At 36.7% G+C, this 18495-nt stretch overlaps 1 protein-coding gene across 2 annotated transcripts in view; it reads right to left on the bottom strand.

Annotated features, from left to right (window-relative positions):
* Positions 1-18495, bottom strand: part of SLC9B2 (solute carrier family 9 member B2) — a 59901-nt gene that overhangs the window by 5797 nt on the left and 35609 nt on the right. For both annotated transcript variants that reach the window (XM_008059589.1, XM_008059591.1), the window contains 3 exons: positions 12453-12559; positions 9711-9860; positions 1454-1562 (listed from right to left, as the gene is read on the bottom strand). In XM_008059589.1, coding sequence (XP_008057780.1) covers positions 1454-1562; positions 9711-9860; positions 12453-12559 — 366 coding nt within the window. The remainder of the gene's footprint in view (positions 1-1453; positions 1563-9710; positions 9861-12452; positions 12560-18495) is intronic.

The raw sequence follows: 18495 nt of genomic DNA, 5'->3' as shown, positions 1-18495 counted from the left end.
TATAGTAAGCCAGGGGAGAAGTGAAATGGGGAAATATTATAAATGTATATATATTTTAACATATTTTAACTTTACTACATATTATTTTAGTTGTGGTAACACATAACATTAGCACCTTAACTATTTTTATGTGTACAGTTCAGTAGCATTAAGTACATTCACACTACTGTGCAACCAATCTCCAGAACTTTTTCATCTTGCCTAAAATCCCAGCACTTTGGGAGGCCGAGGAGAGAGGATTGCCTGAGCCCAGGGGCTTGAGACCAGCCTGGGCAACTTGGTGAGACCTCATCTCTACAACAAATCACAAAAATTAGTCAGGCGTGCATCTGTAGTTCCAGCTACTTAGGAGGCTGAGGTGGAAGGATTGCCTAAGCCCAGCAGGTCGAGGATGCAGTGGCTGTGAGCACGCCACTGTACTCCAGCCTGGGCGACAAGAGTGAGACTCCGATTCAAAAAAACAATTTAAACTGTATACCTGTTTAACACTAGTTACCCACATCCCCCTGCTCCCAGTCCCTGGCAACCACCATTCTACTTTCAGTATCTATATTTTACTACTCTGGATACCTCAAATAAGTAGAAACATACAGTAATAGTCTTTTTGTGATTGGTTTCTTTCACTCGGTGTAATGTCCTCAAGATTCATCCATGTTGTAGCATGTGTCAAGATGGAAGGATTTTTTTTTTTTAAAGATAAGAGAGACTAGAAACTTTAAGTTCTGAAGAGGAGAAAATTATGATAACTATGTATGAAGATGCATAAGAAAATGAAAGAATATCTATGTGAGATTTGGAAGGAGGTAGCAGGTAAGAGGATTCCTACCATGGATAGGAGGGAAATACTGTGATGGAAGGAAAGGAGAAAATAATGGGTATATGTACACAAGATAATTTTTAAGTGCAGTGCTGTGAAGAGAGTTTTAATATGATGGCTTTTGAATGTATGAATGAATAAAAAAATGATTAAACAACCAAGCACTTCTACTCCATGGTTAAGTACCATAGAACTAACTAGTTGTCTTTAAAATTCTGGTTCTTGGTTAGAATAAGGCTAGATGAACATTCTTTTTTTTGTTTTTTTGAAAGCAGGATTTAGTGAGAGGACAGAAAAGCTCCCAGTAGGAGGAGACCCCAGGGGTTGCCCTGAACATTTCTTATCTTTGGAAAAAAAATTTAAGGTTTGAATGTTCTGGATAGTAGTCAGCAGTGTCACTTTTATATACAAGGAACAATATTAAAGGTGTAAAATTTACTATCTGATTAACAAGCATTATTTTCTAATCAACTACTCCAAAATACTTAGATCATAATTAACTTTTTATATGACAGTGATAATTAAAATCACTGTTTACATGTATACTAAAGATATCTTAACTGAATATAAAAAATGAATTTGATTGGTTGACAAAAAAAAGTAAATTTTAGCAAATTACTGCCCTGAAATTCTTACCAACAGTTTCTGGTCTGAGAGATGCAATGGATACCTCTGCTCCGATCAGTCCAAAAAGAAGAGGCTGAAAAACATCCCAGGAAATTGCAATAATCTTTTCAACCTCTGCCTAAAAAGAAAAAAATTATATATATTTTTATATAATTTTTATTATATAAAAATTATATATATATATTATAACACACACATACATTTTTATGTGAAGTTACAAATACCAAAACTTTTACTAATTTGAAATTTCAGTCATAGGCTTTATTTCTGTAACTAAGAGGTTAGCTAGAACAGAGCAATAAAATTGCATGAAAACATTTCTAACACAGTTAAGATATGTGAGATGCTTTAGCATACTAAGTATTGGTTTGTAAATGGATGTTAATTATAGAGTCTTATAAAGTAATCTTATGAGAACTCCTGAATATGTTGTTTGTATGTATGTGTGTGTCCATATTGTAATATATAGCATTATTTTGAAGTTTAAAATTTTATGTCAACTTTCAACAATATGATTTAGAGGGTTTATAATATTAGTATATATATATATCTAGATATGCACCTTATTATTGCTGCATAGTAATCTTCAGTATGTTAGTACCCTACTCAGTCATTTCTTTATTGATTTATCATTGTTTCCAATTTTACTTTATCTTTACAAAAAATACTGTTTAAGGTTATCTCAAATCATGCATAAAAATTAAACTTCAAGTATAGTAAACTGCAGTGTCAGTTATCAATCTATTGCTCCTCATCTCCAATTCCTCTTTCATTGTTCCATAGATAATGGAGCTGGGTCCTTTAATACTTCTCCTTTGCCAGCTAGAACCATGTTGAATTTTGTCAGTTGTGTGCTGAAGAGGTACTGAAGAGGAAAGTGCTTTTCTTCCTGGTTTCTGTGGCTTCTCCCAGCGAGATCTCACAGCACATGGTGGATTCTTTAGCACTAGGTTTCTGCATCCCAGATGGCTTCTCCAGTATCAGGATCCTACAGTGCATGGCATCCGGTAGCACCCAGTGGCCATTAGCTTCCCCTAGTTCACACCTAGGACGGTTTCATAGATTACTTTCCATACACCCTCAAGGATGAATTTCCGGAAAATTAGGAAGGTAGATTTCCAGCATATTCTACAGGCACAGCATCACAGCAACTTCTCTACCATACAGTGAATCAAGGCTCTAATAAGGTCTGGATCTCAGCCCTGCAGGCAGGACTGGGGAGGGAACGGGTAGAAGGGGATGATTTATTACAGTTGTAGGTAGTCATGGCTGATATTTCTCCTATATTCTTTAGGGGATTCTCTACATTTTACTAGCCCAATACCTTGTTACTCTTGTTTGTTTTTCAGTTGGGGTCTCACTCTGTTGCCCAGGCTGGAGTGCAGGGAAACAAATCACAGTTTACCACAGCCTACATCTTCTGGGCCTCATCTATGCCTCAAACTCCCAAGTAGCTGGGATTACAGGAGCGTGACACCACACTTGCCTTATTTTTTTGTAGAGATGTAGTCTCGCTATGTTGCCCAGGCTGCTCTCAAACTTCTGGGCTCAAGCAATCCTTCTGCATGGACCTCCCAAAGTGCTGGGATTACAGGTGTGAGCCACAATGCCCTGGTCTCCTGTGATGGTTAATAATAAACTTTCCCACCTTTACAATGAAAACTACAAAACATTTCTCAAAGAAATCAAAGAAGACACAAACAAATGGAAAAATATTCCATACACATGAATTGGAAGAATCAATATTGTTAAGATGTACGTCCTACCTAAGGCAATCTACAGATTCAATGCAATACCTATTATATTACCAGCATCATTCTTCTCAGACCTGGAAATGACAATGCAGAAATTCATATGGAAACATAAATGACCATGAATAGGCAAAACAATCCTCAGCAAAAGAAACAAAGCAGAAGGTATCACACTTCTGGATTTTAAACTTTATTATAATGCTACAAAAATCAAAACAGCCTGGTATTGGAACAGGATAGAGATTTTGGGAGTAAAACCTCAATTTCTCAACCAACTCATCTTTGATAAAGCCTCCACTAACAACCACTGGGGAGAGAAGAACCTATTCAGTAAAGGTGCTGGGAAAACTGGCTGACCATATGCAGAAGAATGAAACAGGACCTCTATCTATCACCATACAGAAAAACAACTCTAAATGGACCAAAAACCAAAACATAAAACCCCAAATCATAAGAATCTTAGAAAATGAGGGAGATACCCTTACAGAAATTGGAATAGGCAACCAATTCCTGATCAAAAACCCCAAAGCCCATGCCATAAAAGATAAGATAGACAAGAGAGACCTCATTAAACTGAAAAGCTTCTGCAAAGCTAAAGAAACCATGAAGAGAGTGGGGAGACCACCTGCAGAATGGGGAAAAAAATATTTGCCAACTGTATATCTGACAAAGGCCTAATATTCAGAATCTACATGCCATCTGTGGAACTCAAATGTGCCGAAAGGAAAAAAAACAAGCAGCCCTATTAAAAAGTGGGCAAAAGATATGTATAGACACCTTTCAAAAGAAGACATACAATCAGCCAACAGATACATGAAAAACTGCTCAGCCTCACTAATCATCAAAGAAATACAAATCAAAACTACACTGAGAAACCACCTAACTCCAGTCAAGATGGCCATCATTAATAACTCAAAAAACAACAGATGTTGGAGAGGATGTGGAGAAAAGGTAATGCTTCTACACTGTTGGTGGGAGTGTAAACTACTACAACCTCTGTGGAAAATGGTGTGGTGATTTCTAAAAGATCTAAAATTCAACCTTCCTTATGACCCAGCAATCTCTCTTCTGGGAATATACCTAGTGGAACTCAAATCATTCTACAAAAAAGATACCTGTGCACGCATGTTTATTGTAGCACTATCCACAATAGCAAAAACCTGGAACCAACTGTGCTGCCCACAGAAAGTGGACTGGATAAAAAATGTGGTATATATACACAATGGAATATTATGCAGCCATAAAGAAGACAAAATTATGGACTTCATGAAACTTGGATGGATTTAGAGTCTCATACTCAGTGCTCTATCACAGAAATAAATGAGTACCACATGTTCTCACTCAAAAGTGGACGCTTAGTATAATATTACATGAAAGAGACTGGCTTATTATGAACACATTATAATATTATAACACTTATTATAATATTACATGAAAGAGACTGGCAGTAGCGGGTCATTGCCAGGGGACTGGGAGGCACCTAACATTAATAAGGGTACCTGATCCCAAACCTGGTGAAGTGAGAGCCAATGGGAGGCCCAAACTTCACCTGTATGATGACCATTTATGTACCTAATCCTGAATTGTACCCCATACCTTCAAAATAATTTTTTAAAAAGACTTTCCTTATTGTTGTTCCTATATGATTTTTCTTTCCTCATAGGGCCCTAATTGTTACAAGTACTTATTGTATAACACAATGCAAAAGACCCTAGGAAAAGACTAATACAATTGACTACAGTAAAATTAAAATGTTTTGTGGTAAAATAAACCATAAACCAAAAAAAACCACAAAACACAGTGACAAACTGGGAGAAAATATTTGTACCACATATAACAGAATAAAGAACAAGAAGCAATCAGTAAGAAAAAGACATAGGCCCTAACAGAAAAACAGACAATGAATATGCACAATTCACAGGAGAAATGCAAATAGCCACAAAACTTAAAATGCTAAAAGTCAGTAATTAGTCCAACACAAATGAAAATGATATACCTTTTTGAAAGGGCACACCACATTGGAAACAATACAAAACATTTTAATAATAAAAACTATTTTTGAGACTCTATGGAAACTCACTAATAGGCAAGACAGCATATTGATAATACCTTTTTGGAAGGCAGTTTAGCAGTACCTGTTACAGGGTCTAGGAATTTTTTCAATTAACTAAAAAGTATCTATATTTTTGGATGACATTTTTATGCCTAAAATTACACATCTTCAAGAATCTGTCATTCCATATTTATATAGCAGGTCCTCAAATAATGTCATTTCTTTCAGTGTCATTTTCTTATCATGTTGATGAGAAATTTTTAAAAATTAATTCTCGGCTGGGGTGACTGTCTGCATGTTCTCCTCATGTCTGTGTGGGTTTCCTCCAGATAATCTGGTTTCCTTCCACATTCCAAAGATGTTTGTGTTAGGTGAAGTGGCATGTCTACATGATCCCCGTCTGAGTGTGTGTGAGTGTGCATGAGTGCTTCCTGTGATGGAATAGTGCCCTGGTCAGGGTCAGTTCCTCCCTTGTACCCTCAGCTTTCAGGATAGGCACTGGCCACATACAACCTTGAAATGGAATAACTGGGTACATAATTACCTTAGTTGTTCTAATTAACCTTTCTGAAATGCATGTATAACTCACACTTTAATGTTTAATATTAGTAGTGTTTTGGTCTTTTTTTTTTTTTTTTTTGAGTCAGAGTCTCACTCCGTCGCCCAGGCTGGAGTGCAGTGGCATGCTCACGGTCACCCCAGCATCAACCCATATGGCTCAGGCGATTCTTCTGCCTCAGTCTTCCAAGCAGGCGGAACTACAGGCACACTACCATGCCTCGCTAATTTTTTGATTTATTGTAGAGATGAGGTCTCCCAAGTTGCCCAGGCAGTTCTCCAACTTGTGGGCTCAGGCAATCTCCTCAGCTTCACCTCCCTAAGTGCTGGGATTACAGGTTTGAGCCACCATGCAGGCCAACAGTTTTTGATAAAAATTGTCATGACCCCCAAGTCCCACCCTCCCTATTCACTTGATCTTGTCCCAAGCGACTTTTTTTTGTTGTTTCCCCAGAAAAAAAATCTTCAAAGGGAAACATTTTGCTGATGTGGAAGAGGTGAAACAAAAATGTGGCAGGAGTACTAAAAGACATCAAAATTGATGAGTTCAAAACTGTTTTGAATGGTGGAAAAAGCATCTTCATAGATGTATTGCATCAAACAGAGTACTTTGAAGGTGACTGAAGTTTAAACATGTAATAATAAATACACACTTTTTTATACATTAATTCTGGGTTTTTTTTTGGTCTACCCTTATATATTTCACAGTAAAAGAAACCTTTAAGAAAAATTAAAACTACAGAGGAAATCTCATAATCAGTGATTGATAGATCTGATTACAGGAAAATATAAGTTTTTGAGTGTTGAACATGAACAATATAAATGGGCACAAAGGACTGGTATCATAATTTTCCTTTCCCTCCTTTTTTTTGTGCTCGCAGTCAATGACCACTTGCAGAAGGTTTATGTCTTCCCTTGACTTCTCTGTTGCTAAAACTGCTCTTTTATGCTCTACTTCAAATGATATGGCTCCTTTGCATTGTTTATTCTTTTTATGCTATCATTTAAACGTTTAGAGACTTACTTTTAAGCTGCAAAGTTTCAAATGGCAATGTTTTTAATGCATATGGTATTACTCAAATAGATGTCAAAATATAAAATGGTGTCATGCACAAGAATGCTACAGTTGTATTATTGGGTCATACATGTTGCCTTGGAGTCAGGTAAACCTGAACTTAAATCTCAGTGCCACTTTCTAGTTTTGTGATCTTGCATATGTTATTTAAGTCTAACTTCCAGTTTCTATAAAGTGGCAACTGTAATACATTTTAAAGGGTTTTGTGTATGTGTGTGAAAATAAACAAGAATATCTACTTACCGCCTAGCACAAAATAGCAATACAAATTTATTAATTCCCTACCTTCCCTTTACCATTACTGTATACTATGAGTTTGTTTCAATATTTAATGATTTTTAAGAGTTGACAACAGAGAGAATGTATCTATAAAAAATTCAACTTGAAAAAACCTACTACAAGCAGATTTGATTACTACAAACTTTCCTGTTGAATAAATGAAATAAAGCAAAATATTTAAATAATTACAGAGCTATAGACTTTAGGCTATAGAACCTCAGATGATTTTCTTTCCTCTTTTCTCTGAATTAAAAAAAAATTCCCTTGCTCAACACTGAACATATACTACTTTCATATTTACAAATAAACTTTTTTTTTTAAAATTTATCTCTTTTTTTAATGTTGAAAAAAGATTATCTTAAGAAGTTAAGGAACAATACGTACAATGCTTATGCCAGGTAAACTTCCTAGTTGTTTCCCAATGCCAATGCAATAACATCCCTTCAATAAATGAAAACTGTGAGTTTTGTCCTGGGGCAAAGGAGCAGATCAGTGTTTCAATGAGCAGAGTTCATTAGCTGGCAAATTAGCTAGGAAGGCGGACAGACAGCAGTGAGATCTAAGAGAGGAGTGAGAGAGGCAGTCACACCCCTTTGTCCTGAGTTGAGATGAGACAGAAGACTAACTAGTGATGTGTGATAACCTTGCCTCAGCACACAAGGAAAGTCAAGTTACGGAAAAACAAATGTTTTGATAACAGTAAATGTCTGTGAGAGATGAGGGATGATAAGAGTAGCCAATTTATACTAGGAAATATCTCTTTTAGCTTTGTTCTTGTCAGATGTTAAGTCGCTTAAAATTAGAAAGTATATGATCTTGTCAAGTTCAAATCTATAAAAGTGCATCTGGAAAGTAAAATAAGTAAATAAAAACCAGCTAATTTCCATGATATATATAAAGAAAATGAATATTCTTAATGATTTTGAAAACCAGTAAGAAAAAGCAAAACAACCTTGTAATAAACGGTCACAGGATTTTGAACAAACTGGCAAGTAATCATATAGAAAGATGATCAGCTTTACTTATAAAGAAATGCAAATCAAAAATGAGATATATTTTTTTACATTTTATATATTTTCACCTACCAGATTGGCAAAATATCTGAAGATTTAAAATCCTCAGATCAGAAAAGGAGAACACTCACATACCATTGGTGGAAATGTAAACTGGCCCAGCCTTCTAAAAGGGCAAATTGGTCATACCCAAAGTATAATTGTGCATACTCTTTCCCAGAGCAATCCTATTCTAGAAATTTATCTTATAGATGAACTCAAAGGCTATTTTATTGTATTTAAAAACTACATAAAAAGATATAAAAATGACATTAAAAAGGTACTGAAGTATTTAAAAACTACATAAAAAGATATAAAAAGATAATTAGCTTTATGATCATCACTCTGTCGCCCAGGCTGGAGTGCAGTGGCACAATCATGACTTACCACAGCCTTGACTTCCTGGGCTCAGGTGATCCTTCCACCTTAGACTCCCAAGTAGCTGGCGCTACAGGCATGTGCCACCATGACTGGCTAATTTTTTTTTTTTTTTTTTTAGAGACAAGGTCTTGCTATGTTGACTAGACTGGTCTCCTACTCTTGGGATCAAGCAATCCTCTCACTGGGGCCTCCCAAATGCTGGGATTACAGATATGAGCCACTGTGCCTGGCCTTATTGATTTTAAAACACATATTTTCACACTTATAACATTAGGGTGTTATAGTATACCATAATTGGCAGTATTTGTTTTCTTTTTTTGGTGGAATATAAAATAATGGCTTTTTAAAAAAAGAGTTGATAGCCTTAGAATTAGTGAAATACAGTACACATAAGGATATTTTATTTTATTTATTGTATTTTTTTAATTTTTGAGTTGGAGTCTCACTCAGCTGCCCAGACTGGAGTGTAGTGGCTGCTCTTGGCCACCGCAGCCTTGACCTGCTGGGCTCTGGCGATCCTTCCGCCTCAGCCTTCCAAGTAGCTGGAACTACAGGCGCATGCTATCACGCCCGGTTAATTTTTTTGATTTTTATTGTAGAGATGAGGTCTCGCCAAGTTGCCCAGGGGGGTCTCGAACCTTTGGGCTCAGGTAATTCACTCACCTAGGCCTCCCAAGGCGTGGGATTACAGGTTGAGCCACCAAGCCCGGCCCATAAGGATATTTTATTGAAGAACTATTTGTCTTGGCAGAAAACAAGAAACAACCTAAAAATCTGTTAGTAGGCAATGGTAAATAAAGTATGGTATAGCTGTACAATGCAATACTCTGCAGCCACTATAAAGAATAAATAAGGCATCATGGTAGTGTGACCATGATATATTTTAAGTAAAAATGTCAAATTATAGATTGATACATAAGGGGAAAAAAGATGTTCATTGGGTGTACCTCTGTATATGCATAAAAAATAGCTTTTCTAGTTAAAAATTTTATTAATTTGATCATTGTGAAGGGGTTTTAGAAAAAAGTATGAATTTGATGTTAAGAAAGTCTCTAGAAAGAAAATTTAATCTGATCAGAAAAGAGTCATGAGAAGAAAAACTTAAAATGAAACTCACCTTTTTGCTGGTCCATCTCATGCCTGCAAGGAAAGCCATGATCAACGTGCACAGTCCTCCTGATCCAGGGAAACCAAAATACACGCTGCTGAATACAGCTAGCACGGAGAACCCCAAAACAAGGAATGCTCTCTTATACACAAGTTTGTCCTTTAGGATAAAAAAAACAAACAAAACAAAAAACCTCAAATTTTAAAAATAACTGAATTTTAATGGTTGATTTTTCCATATCCAGGATTTAGAGGAAAATGAAAATGCTGTGCAAACAAACAAAATAAATGTATGATATGACATTTCTTTTCTTTAACACATCAGAGTTAGCACATGTACAAATGTAGGTATCTCTTTCAGGAACACCAATCCTATTTGGATCTCTGCAGTTATCAATGCATAGTTTTACAAGACTTAATGAAGTAGTAGAAAAAAAGTTTATGAGCCAGACAAACTAAGATGAAAATTATAGCTTTTTTACCTCAATGGTATATGTAACGGCAACAGTACTTAACCCATTCAAGTTTTGTTTCCTCATGCCTGAAAGCATTTACATCACAGGGTTTTTGTGAAGGTTAAAGATATCAATCATCTTTATTATTTTCAGGCTCTCTATTTAACCTTTAATGTACTTGCTGGGCTCAGTGGCCCAGTCTATAATCTCAGTGGCTCAGTCTATAATCCCTCCAACCACAAGAAAGTCTAATAAAGTAGGCATATCTTATAAGAAAAGTATGCATGTTATGGGAGACAAATTTCAAAACAGGCATAAGGCAAAATGTATGCACTTTTTTATATGTTTACTTGAATAAAAGTCAACTTAAAGGGCCTAAGAAAATAATAAAAACAATATTCATGATTCAGAGCTAATTTGTTCTACCATATTATATGTACAGGCTAAGGAAATAGATTTAGTTATGTTTTCAAATTCCAGCACTTTGGAAGGCCGAGGTGAGTAGACTGCATGAGCCCGTGGGTTTGAGACCAGTCTGGACAACTTGGTGAGACCGCATCTCTACAATAAATAAAAAATTAACTGGGCATGGTAGCATGCTGGGGTGACCGTGAGTGTGCCACTGTACTCCAGTCTGGGTGGCAGAGTGAGACTCCAACTCAAAAACAAACAAACAAAAAAAGAGGTTACAAACTGTGAGTAATTTTATTTTGTTGTTTTAAAGTCTAAGGACTGTGTACTTTTCTCCCTTTGTTTTTTCCCTGCTTGCCTTTTAAACTTCTTTATCACTTTAGAAAGTGGGTCTTCTAAAATGCTTGACTTGGAGGCATGCAAGCTCTGGAGGTAGTTTACCAGCTTGATTGCCATTTCTACTGCTCTCTAGCTATGTGGCCTTGTTTAAGTCTCTTATCCTGTCTAACCCTCAATTTCTCATCAGTAAAATGGTTGTATTAATATTACTCTCTTTAAGGATTGTACTAGAACAGCACTTACCAATAAATTGTTCAATGATGACAAATGTTCTATATCTGTGCTGCTTACTGACATGTTCTACATTGATTGTAGACACATATAGCCAGTGGCTACCATGCTAAACAAAGTGGCACTAGATGATGTTTCCCTCCGTCTCTCCTTCCTTCCTTCCCTCCCTCTTTTCCTTCCGAGATGGTGTCTATGTTGCCCAGGCTGGACTTGAACTCTTCAACTCAAGGGATTCTCCCACCTCAGTCTCTTGAGTAGTTGGGATAACGGGTATGTGCTACTGTTCCTAACTACAATTAAAGGTATTGTGATACCCAAAATTGGGACCAAAAAAGTCATTATACACCTTCATTTAGTTGAATATTTAAAAAATTTTAAACTTGCATACTCTATTATTTTTGAATTGATGTTCTTTTTTACACGGAATTTAATATGTGTAGAATATAAAACAAAAAATTCCAGAACTACATTAAAATCTTCTATATTTACCCCTTTTTTATAAAACTCATGGACAGCACTGACATAGTGGTAAGCAACTTAAAAACGAGGACAGTTTTCTCAAATGTCTTTCATATATGGTTTTAAGAGATATTCTCAAGAACCTTTTTGGCATCAGGGACTGGTTTCATGGAAGACAATTTTTCCATGGACCAGAAACAGGAAGGTGGTTTGGGGATAATTTAAGCACATAACATTTACTGTGTACTTTATTTCTATTATTATTACACTGTAATATGTAATGAAATAATTATCCAACTCACCATTTAAAAAAAGAGGCGTGGATGGACGTTTATATAAAATAATAGGCAGGCCACCCTTGGACTAAAATAAGTGTTAGATTCTGGCTTAAAGCCTGCTACCAGATGCAACTGTACAATTGAAGTACATCAACTCACTTGCCACTCACTGATAGGGTTTTGATATGAGTCTGCAAGCAATTGGTTTATTATGGTCTCTCGACCTCGCTGCTAATGATAATCTGTATTTGCAGCTATTCCTCAGAGCTAGCATCACCACCTCAGCTTTATCTCAGATCATCAGGCGTTAGATTCTCATAAGGAGAAGGCAACCTAGATTCCTCACATGCACAGTTTGCAGTAGGGTTCCTGCGCCTATGAGAATCTAACGCAGCTGCTGATCTGACAGGAGGTGGAGCTCTGGCAGTAATGTGATGGTGTAGGCTGTAAATACAGATGAAGCTTCACTCACTTGCCTGCCACTCACCTCCATGGTCTGGGAGATTGGGGACCCCTGTTTTAGAATGTTCATCCAATGATATTTTATAGTATGACTTTCTTATAGATTATTTTTTTCACCTGGTCACTGCTTGGAAAGTACTGGATAAAAAATCCAAGAAGAGATCCAGTAGCCACACCAATTACCACCTCCAAAACTCCTCTGAGGACATTAAAAACTGTAGAGCCTGAAAAACACATCAAAAGAAAAACTTCAGACATAACATTAAATCCAACAAATGCACAAGCTTTGATCTATAATCATTAACATAAAGCATCTCATTATGTAGACAGAAAATTTTAAAGACAGTTTCTACTTTACACATTCTTAAATATATGTGAATTAAAATGCTGGTGTGTGGTGGCTCATGACTGTAATCCCCTCACTTTGGGAGGCAGAGGTGAGAAGATTGCCTGAGTTCAGGGGTTTGAAACCAACCTGGGCAACTTGGCAAGACCTTATCTCTACAATAAATTTAAAAATTAGCCAAATGTGGTGGCATACATTTGTCCTGTAGTTCCAACTACTGGAAGGCTGAGGTGGAAGTATCATCTGAGCCAGCAGGTCGAGGCTGCAGTAGCCCTGAGCATGCCACTGCACTCCAGGCTGGGGAACAGAGTGATACTCCAACCTCCCTCCCCCCACAAGAAAATCTAATAAAGTAGGCATATCATATAAGAAAAGTAAGCATGTTATGGGACAAATTTCAAAACAGACATAAGGCAAAATGTATGCATCTTTTTGTATGTTTACTTGAATAAAAGTCAACTTAAAAGGGCCTAAGAAAATAATAAAAACAGTATTCATGATTCAGATCTAATTTGTTCTACCATAATATATGTACAGGCTAGGGAAGTAGATAGATATAGTTATGTTTTCAAATTAACATTTAAGAGCCTGATTATTCAATGATAAATGCACACTGACTTTAGTAGTTCTCATATGTATAGAATGCAATAACTTAAGAATTTGGCAATTAAAATCAAGAATCTTCTTATTGTCATGAGTGCATTCCTCCTCCTCAAATTGTTTATTCTAGATGTAAATCTGAAAACAGTTTATTCTTGAAAATGTCTTTAGAAGTCCTTTGATGCTTAGCTTCTTTGAGCTATTGTAATATAGAGATAAGTAGAAGCTACATTTTCTCCCATGGCATACAGAATTTGGGAAACTTTAATTTTAAAAAACTGTTAGCACATTGTGCATAAAATTATATTAAAATTGCTCCACACATAAAGCCCTTCTTCACAGACAGTTCTAAGAAAAAATACACTAACTAGTTTTTGTGGTTTCTTGTTATTATAGCAGTCATCTTTCTTATCTAAAAAAAAAAAATCCTCCCCTCATGGAAATCGGAACTGGCATCCAATTCCTGTACAAAACCCGAAACCCACAGGTCATAAGAGAGAAGATAGACAAGTGGGACCTTATTAAACTGACAAGCTTCTGCAAAGCCAAAGAAACCATCAAGAGAGCAGGGAGACAGCCTACAGACTGGGAAAAAGTATTTGCCAACTCTAGGTCTGACAAAGGCTTAACATCCTGGATCTACAAGGAACTGAAACATACTGAAAAGAAGAAAACAAACAACCCCATTATAAAATGGGCAAAAGATATAAACAGACACTTCACAAAAGAAGACATCCGAGCAGCCAACAAACACATGAAGAAATGCTCAATCTCATTAATCATCAGGGAGATGCAAATCAAAACCACACTGAGATACCACCTAACTCCAGTCAGAATGGCAATTATCAACAACTCAAAAAATAACAGCTGCTGGAGAGGGTGTGGTGAAAAGGGAACACTTCTACACTGTTGGTGAGAGTGTAAACCAGTGCAACCTCTGTGGAAAGCAGTGTGACGATTCCTAAAAGCTCTAAAAATCGACCTTCCATATGATCCTGCAATCCCCCTACTGGAAATATACCCTGAAGAACTCAAATAAGAACTCTATAAAAAAGATACCTGCACACGTATGTTTACCGCAGCATTGTTCACAATAGCAAGAACCTGGAAACAACCATGCTGCCCATCAAAAGAGGACTGGATTAAAAAAATGTGGTACATATACACGATGGAATACTACGCAGCCATAAAAAAGAACAAAATCATGAATTTCACAGCAACCTGGATGGAACTAGAGTCTATAATACTAAGTGACCTCTCACAGAAACAAAGATCCAAGTATCACATGTTCTCACTCATATAATGAACCTTGAACATCCAATGTAATACTATAAGAAAATGACTGATGGTACTGGGAAACTATGGGTGGGGGAGGGGGATGGGATTAACAGTAGAAAATATCTGTCTGGGGATGGGAAAACACCTCTTATCAACAGAATGCCTGAATGAAACATAATTGTACACCTAACCCTCAACTGTATCCCAAAAAACCATAATAAAAAATATTGATTAATTTAAAAAAAAATCCTCTTCAGCTATTTAGTATGATAGCTTTCTGCTAGGTAATGGTATGACTGTCAAAAGCATCTAGCTGTGATAGTAGCCTTGTGCTCAAGCTATAACAGTGAATAATTTACAATAAATGTGTAGAAAGTGTCTAATTAACTTCAGTCTCTGGTACAATAAGGTTGTTTGTTTGTTTTATGTATTGAGGATCCACCCCCCAAAATTCTGATACAGTAAGTCTAAATCAGATCCAAAAGATGTAAGGATCACTGTAGTTGACAGGGAATTGAAAAGGGGGAGGAAACATAGCAAAGTCAGCAAGGGAAGTTCTTCAAACTACCCACACCCATCACCCCAGACTGTGAAAACCCCAACTGCCTCTGTTCTTCCTCCTACTCCCAACACAATTTTAAGAAAAACTGTTACCTCAAACTGTGGTTATTATCCATGCTGCACTGGTTTCCATCCCCAAAAGTTCTGATCAAATTGGTCTAAGGCAGGGCCCACATAAGAGTACTTTTAAAAACTCCCCAGGTTTCTTTGAGCAGTGCTTTGTAGTTATTATTGAAAAGGTCTTTGACTTCTCTGGTTAGGAAGATGCTAAGGTATTTCAATTTTTTTGTGTGTGTGGCTACTGTGAATGGGATTGTGTTTTTTATTTGGGTTTCTGTTTGTTTATTATTGGTGTATAGAAATGCGACTGATTTTTGAACATTTATTTTATACCCTGAAATTTTGCCAAAGTCCTTTATCAGTGCAAAGGAGGTTTTTGACAGATGCTCTTGGGTTTTCGAGGTATAGAATCATGTTGTTTGCAAAGAGGGATAACTTAACTTCCTGTTTTCCTATTTGAATACCCCTGATTTCCTTCTCTTGTCTGATTGCTCTAGCTAGGACTTCCAATACTATGTTGAACAGGAGGGGTGAGAGTGGGCATCCTTGTCTTGTTCTGGCTTTCAGGGGAATGGTTCCAATTTCTGTCTGTTTAGCAGTATGTTGGCTGTGGGTTTCTCATAGATGGCTCTTACTATTTTGAGGTAGGTTCCATCTATGCCTAGATGTTCAAGCGTTTTTGCCAAGAAGGGGTGCTGGATTTTATCAGTGATGATGATATTATCACGTGATTTTTATCTTTACATCTGTTGATGTATTTCATTACATTTATGGTCTTGCAGATGTTGAATCAGCACTGTATCCCGGGAATGAAGCCTACTTGGTCACGGTGGAAGATTTTTGAGATATGCTGTTGAATCTGGTTTGCTAGAATCTTGTTGAGAATTTTAGCATCTATGTTCATCAAAGATATTGGCCTGTAGTTCTCTTTCTTTGTTGGATCTTTACTCGGTTTGGGTATCAATGTGATGTCAGCTTCATAAAATGATTTGGGGAGAGTTCCATTTTTCTTAATTGCCTGGAATACTCTTTTTCTTTTTCTTGTTTTTTTTAGTTGTAGTCTTACTCCATCACCCAGGCTGGAGTGCAGTGGCATGCTTACGGTCAACCCAGTGTCGACCCGCGGGACTCAGGCAATCCTACCACCTCAGCCGTCCAAGTAGCCAGAACTACAGGTGTACTCTACCATGCCTGACTAATTTTTTTTTTATTTGTAGAGACAAGGCCTCACCAAGTTGTCCAGGCTGGTCTCGGACCCCTGGGCTCAGGCAGTCCTCTCGCCTCAGCCTCCCAAAGTGCTGCAAAAACAGGCTTCAGCCACTGCACCCAGACATGCCTGGAATACTTTCAATAGGATCAGTATCAGCTCCTCCTTGTATGTTTTGTAGAATTCTGCTGGAAAGTCATCTGGTCCAGGGCTTTTTTTGTAGGTAGTTGTTATTGGTCTATATAGGGTCTTGATTTCTTCTTGTTTCAACCTGGGGAGGCGGTGTGATGTAAGAAAGTCCTCCATTTCATTTAGGTTTTTGAGTTTGTTTCCATACCAGTGTACACAGTAATCTCTGATAATCGTTTGTATTTCTTTGGGGTCAGTTGTGGCTTCATCTTTGCATTTCCAATTGTGTTTATTTTGGCTTTTTCTTTTTCTTGGTCAGTCTTGCTAGGGCTTTTTCTTTTTCTTGGTCAGTCCATCAATTTGCTTATCTTTTTAAAAAAAACAGCTTTTGGTTTCATTTTTTTTTTGGTTTTTTTTGGTATCATATTTTTGTCTTCTATGTCCCAAATTTGGGCTTTTATTTTGATGATCTGGATTCTTCTGCTGAAGTTAGGGTTTTGGTGGTCTTACTTTTCCAGCTTCCTTAAGTGATTCGTTAGGCTGTTAACTTGTGATCTTTCCATTTTCTTCATGTGTGTTCATAGAGATATGAATTCCACTCTTAGGACTGTTTTCATGGCATCCAGGAGATTTTGGTAAGATGTTTCTTCACTTTCATTTGTTTCCAGGTATCTTTTAATCTCTGTTTTGATGTTGACCCAGAAATTATTTAGCATCATGGTGGTTAGTGTCCATGTCTGTGGATTTGGGGGGAACTTTGTTGTTGTTGATATTTATTTTTATTCCACTGTGGTCTGAAAAGGTGCATGGCAGTATTTCAATCTTATGGAATTTGTTTATGCTTGATTTATGGTCAAGTATGTGGTTGATTTTAGAGTACATTCCATGTAGTGATGAGTAGAACGTATATTCCATGGTTGTTGGGTGGAGTGTTCTGTAAGTATCAATTAAGTCCATTTGGTCAAGTGTCATGTTGAGATTCTGGATCTACTTGTTGACTTTTGACTTTATGATCAGTCTAGGGTTGTTAGTGGGATGTTTAAGTCCCCAGCTATGATAGTGTTAAAGTCAGTATCTTTTTTTAGTTTACATAGAAGCTGCTTTATGAAAGATGGTGCTCCTATGTTGGGTGTATATATGTTTAGGATGGATATTTCTTGTTGGTGGATTGAACCTTTTATCATTATGAGGTGACCTTCCATATTTTTAAAAATTTTTGATAGCTTAAAGGGTATTTTGTCTGATATTAAGATCACAACTTATGTGTTTTCTTTTGTGTTCCATTCGTCTAAAATTTTGTTTCCCATCCTCTTGAGTCTGTGGGTATCCTTTCTGATGAGATGAGTCTCTTGGGGACAATATACTATAGCCTCATGATATTTTATCCAATTTGCCATTCTATGTGTTTTCAGTGGTACATTCAGTGGTCTCATGGATTGGAAGAACCAATATTGTTAATATGTTCATCCTACCCAAGGCAATCTACAGATTTGACAAAATACCCATTAAATTACCAGCAGCATTCTTCTCAGACCTGGAATCAACAATACAGGAATTCATATGGAAACATAAACAACCATGAATAGCCAAAGCAATCCTCAGCAAAACAAACAAACAAACAAAAACAAAAAACAAAAAAACAAAGTAAGAGTCATCATGTTTCCAGACTTTAAGCTTTATTATAAAGCTACAATAATCAAAATAGCCTGGTATTGGTACAAGAACAGGCATATAGACCAATGGAATGGATAGAGATTCTGGAAGCAATACATCAATTTCTCAACCAACTCATCTTTGACAAACACTCCACCATCACCTACTGGGGTGAGGAGAACCTATTCAGTAAACGGTGCTGGGAAAACTGGCTGACCACATGCAGAAGATTAAAAGAAGATCCCTACCTATCATCATACACAAAAATCAACTCTAAATGAATCAAAGACCTAAACATAAAATCTCAAACTATAAGAACCTTAGAA

This window comes from Carlito syrichta, unplaced genomic scaffold (assembly GCF_000164805.1).
Source record: "Carlito syrichta isolate Samal-C Ts95f unplaced genomic scaffold, Tarsius_syrichta-2.0.1 Scaffold304275, whole genome shotgun sequence".
Lineage (NCBI taxonomy): Eukaryota > Metazoa > Chordata > Mammalia > Primates > Tarsiidae > Carlito > Carlito syrichta.
This window is presented reverse-complemented; position numbering and strand designations above follow the sequence as displayed.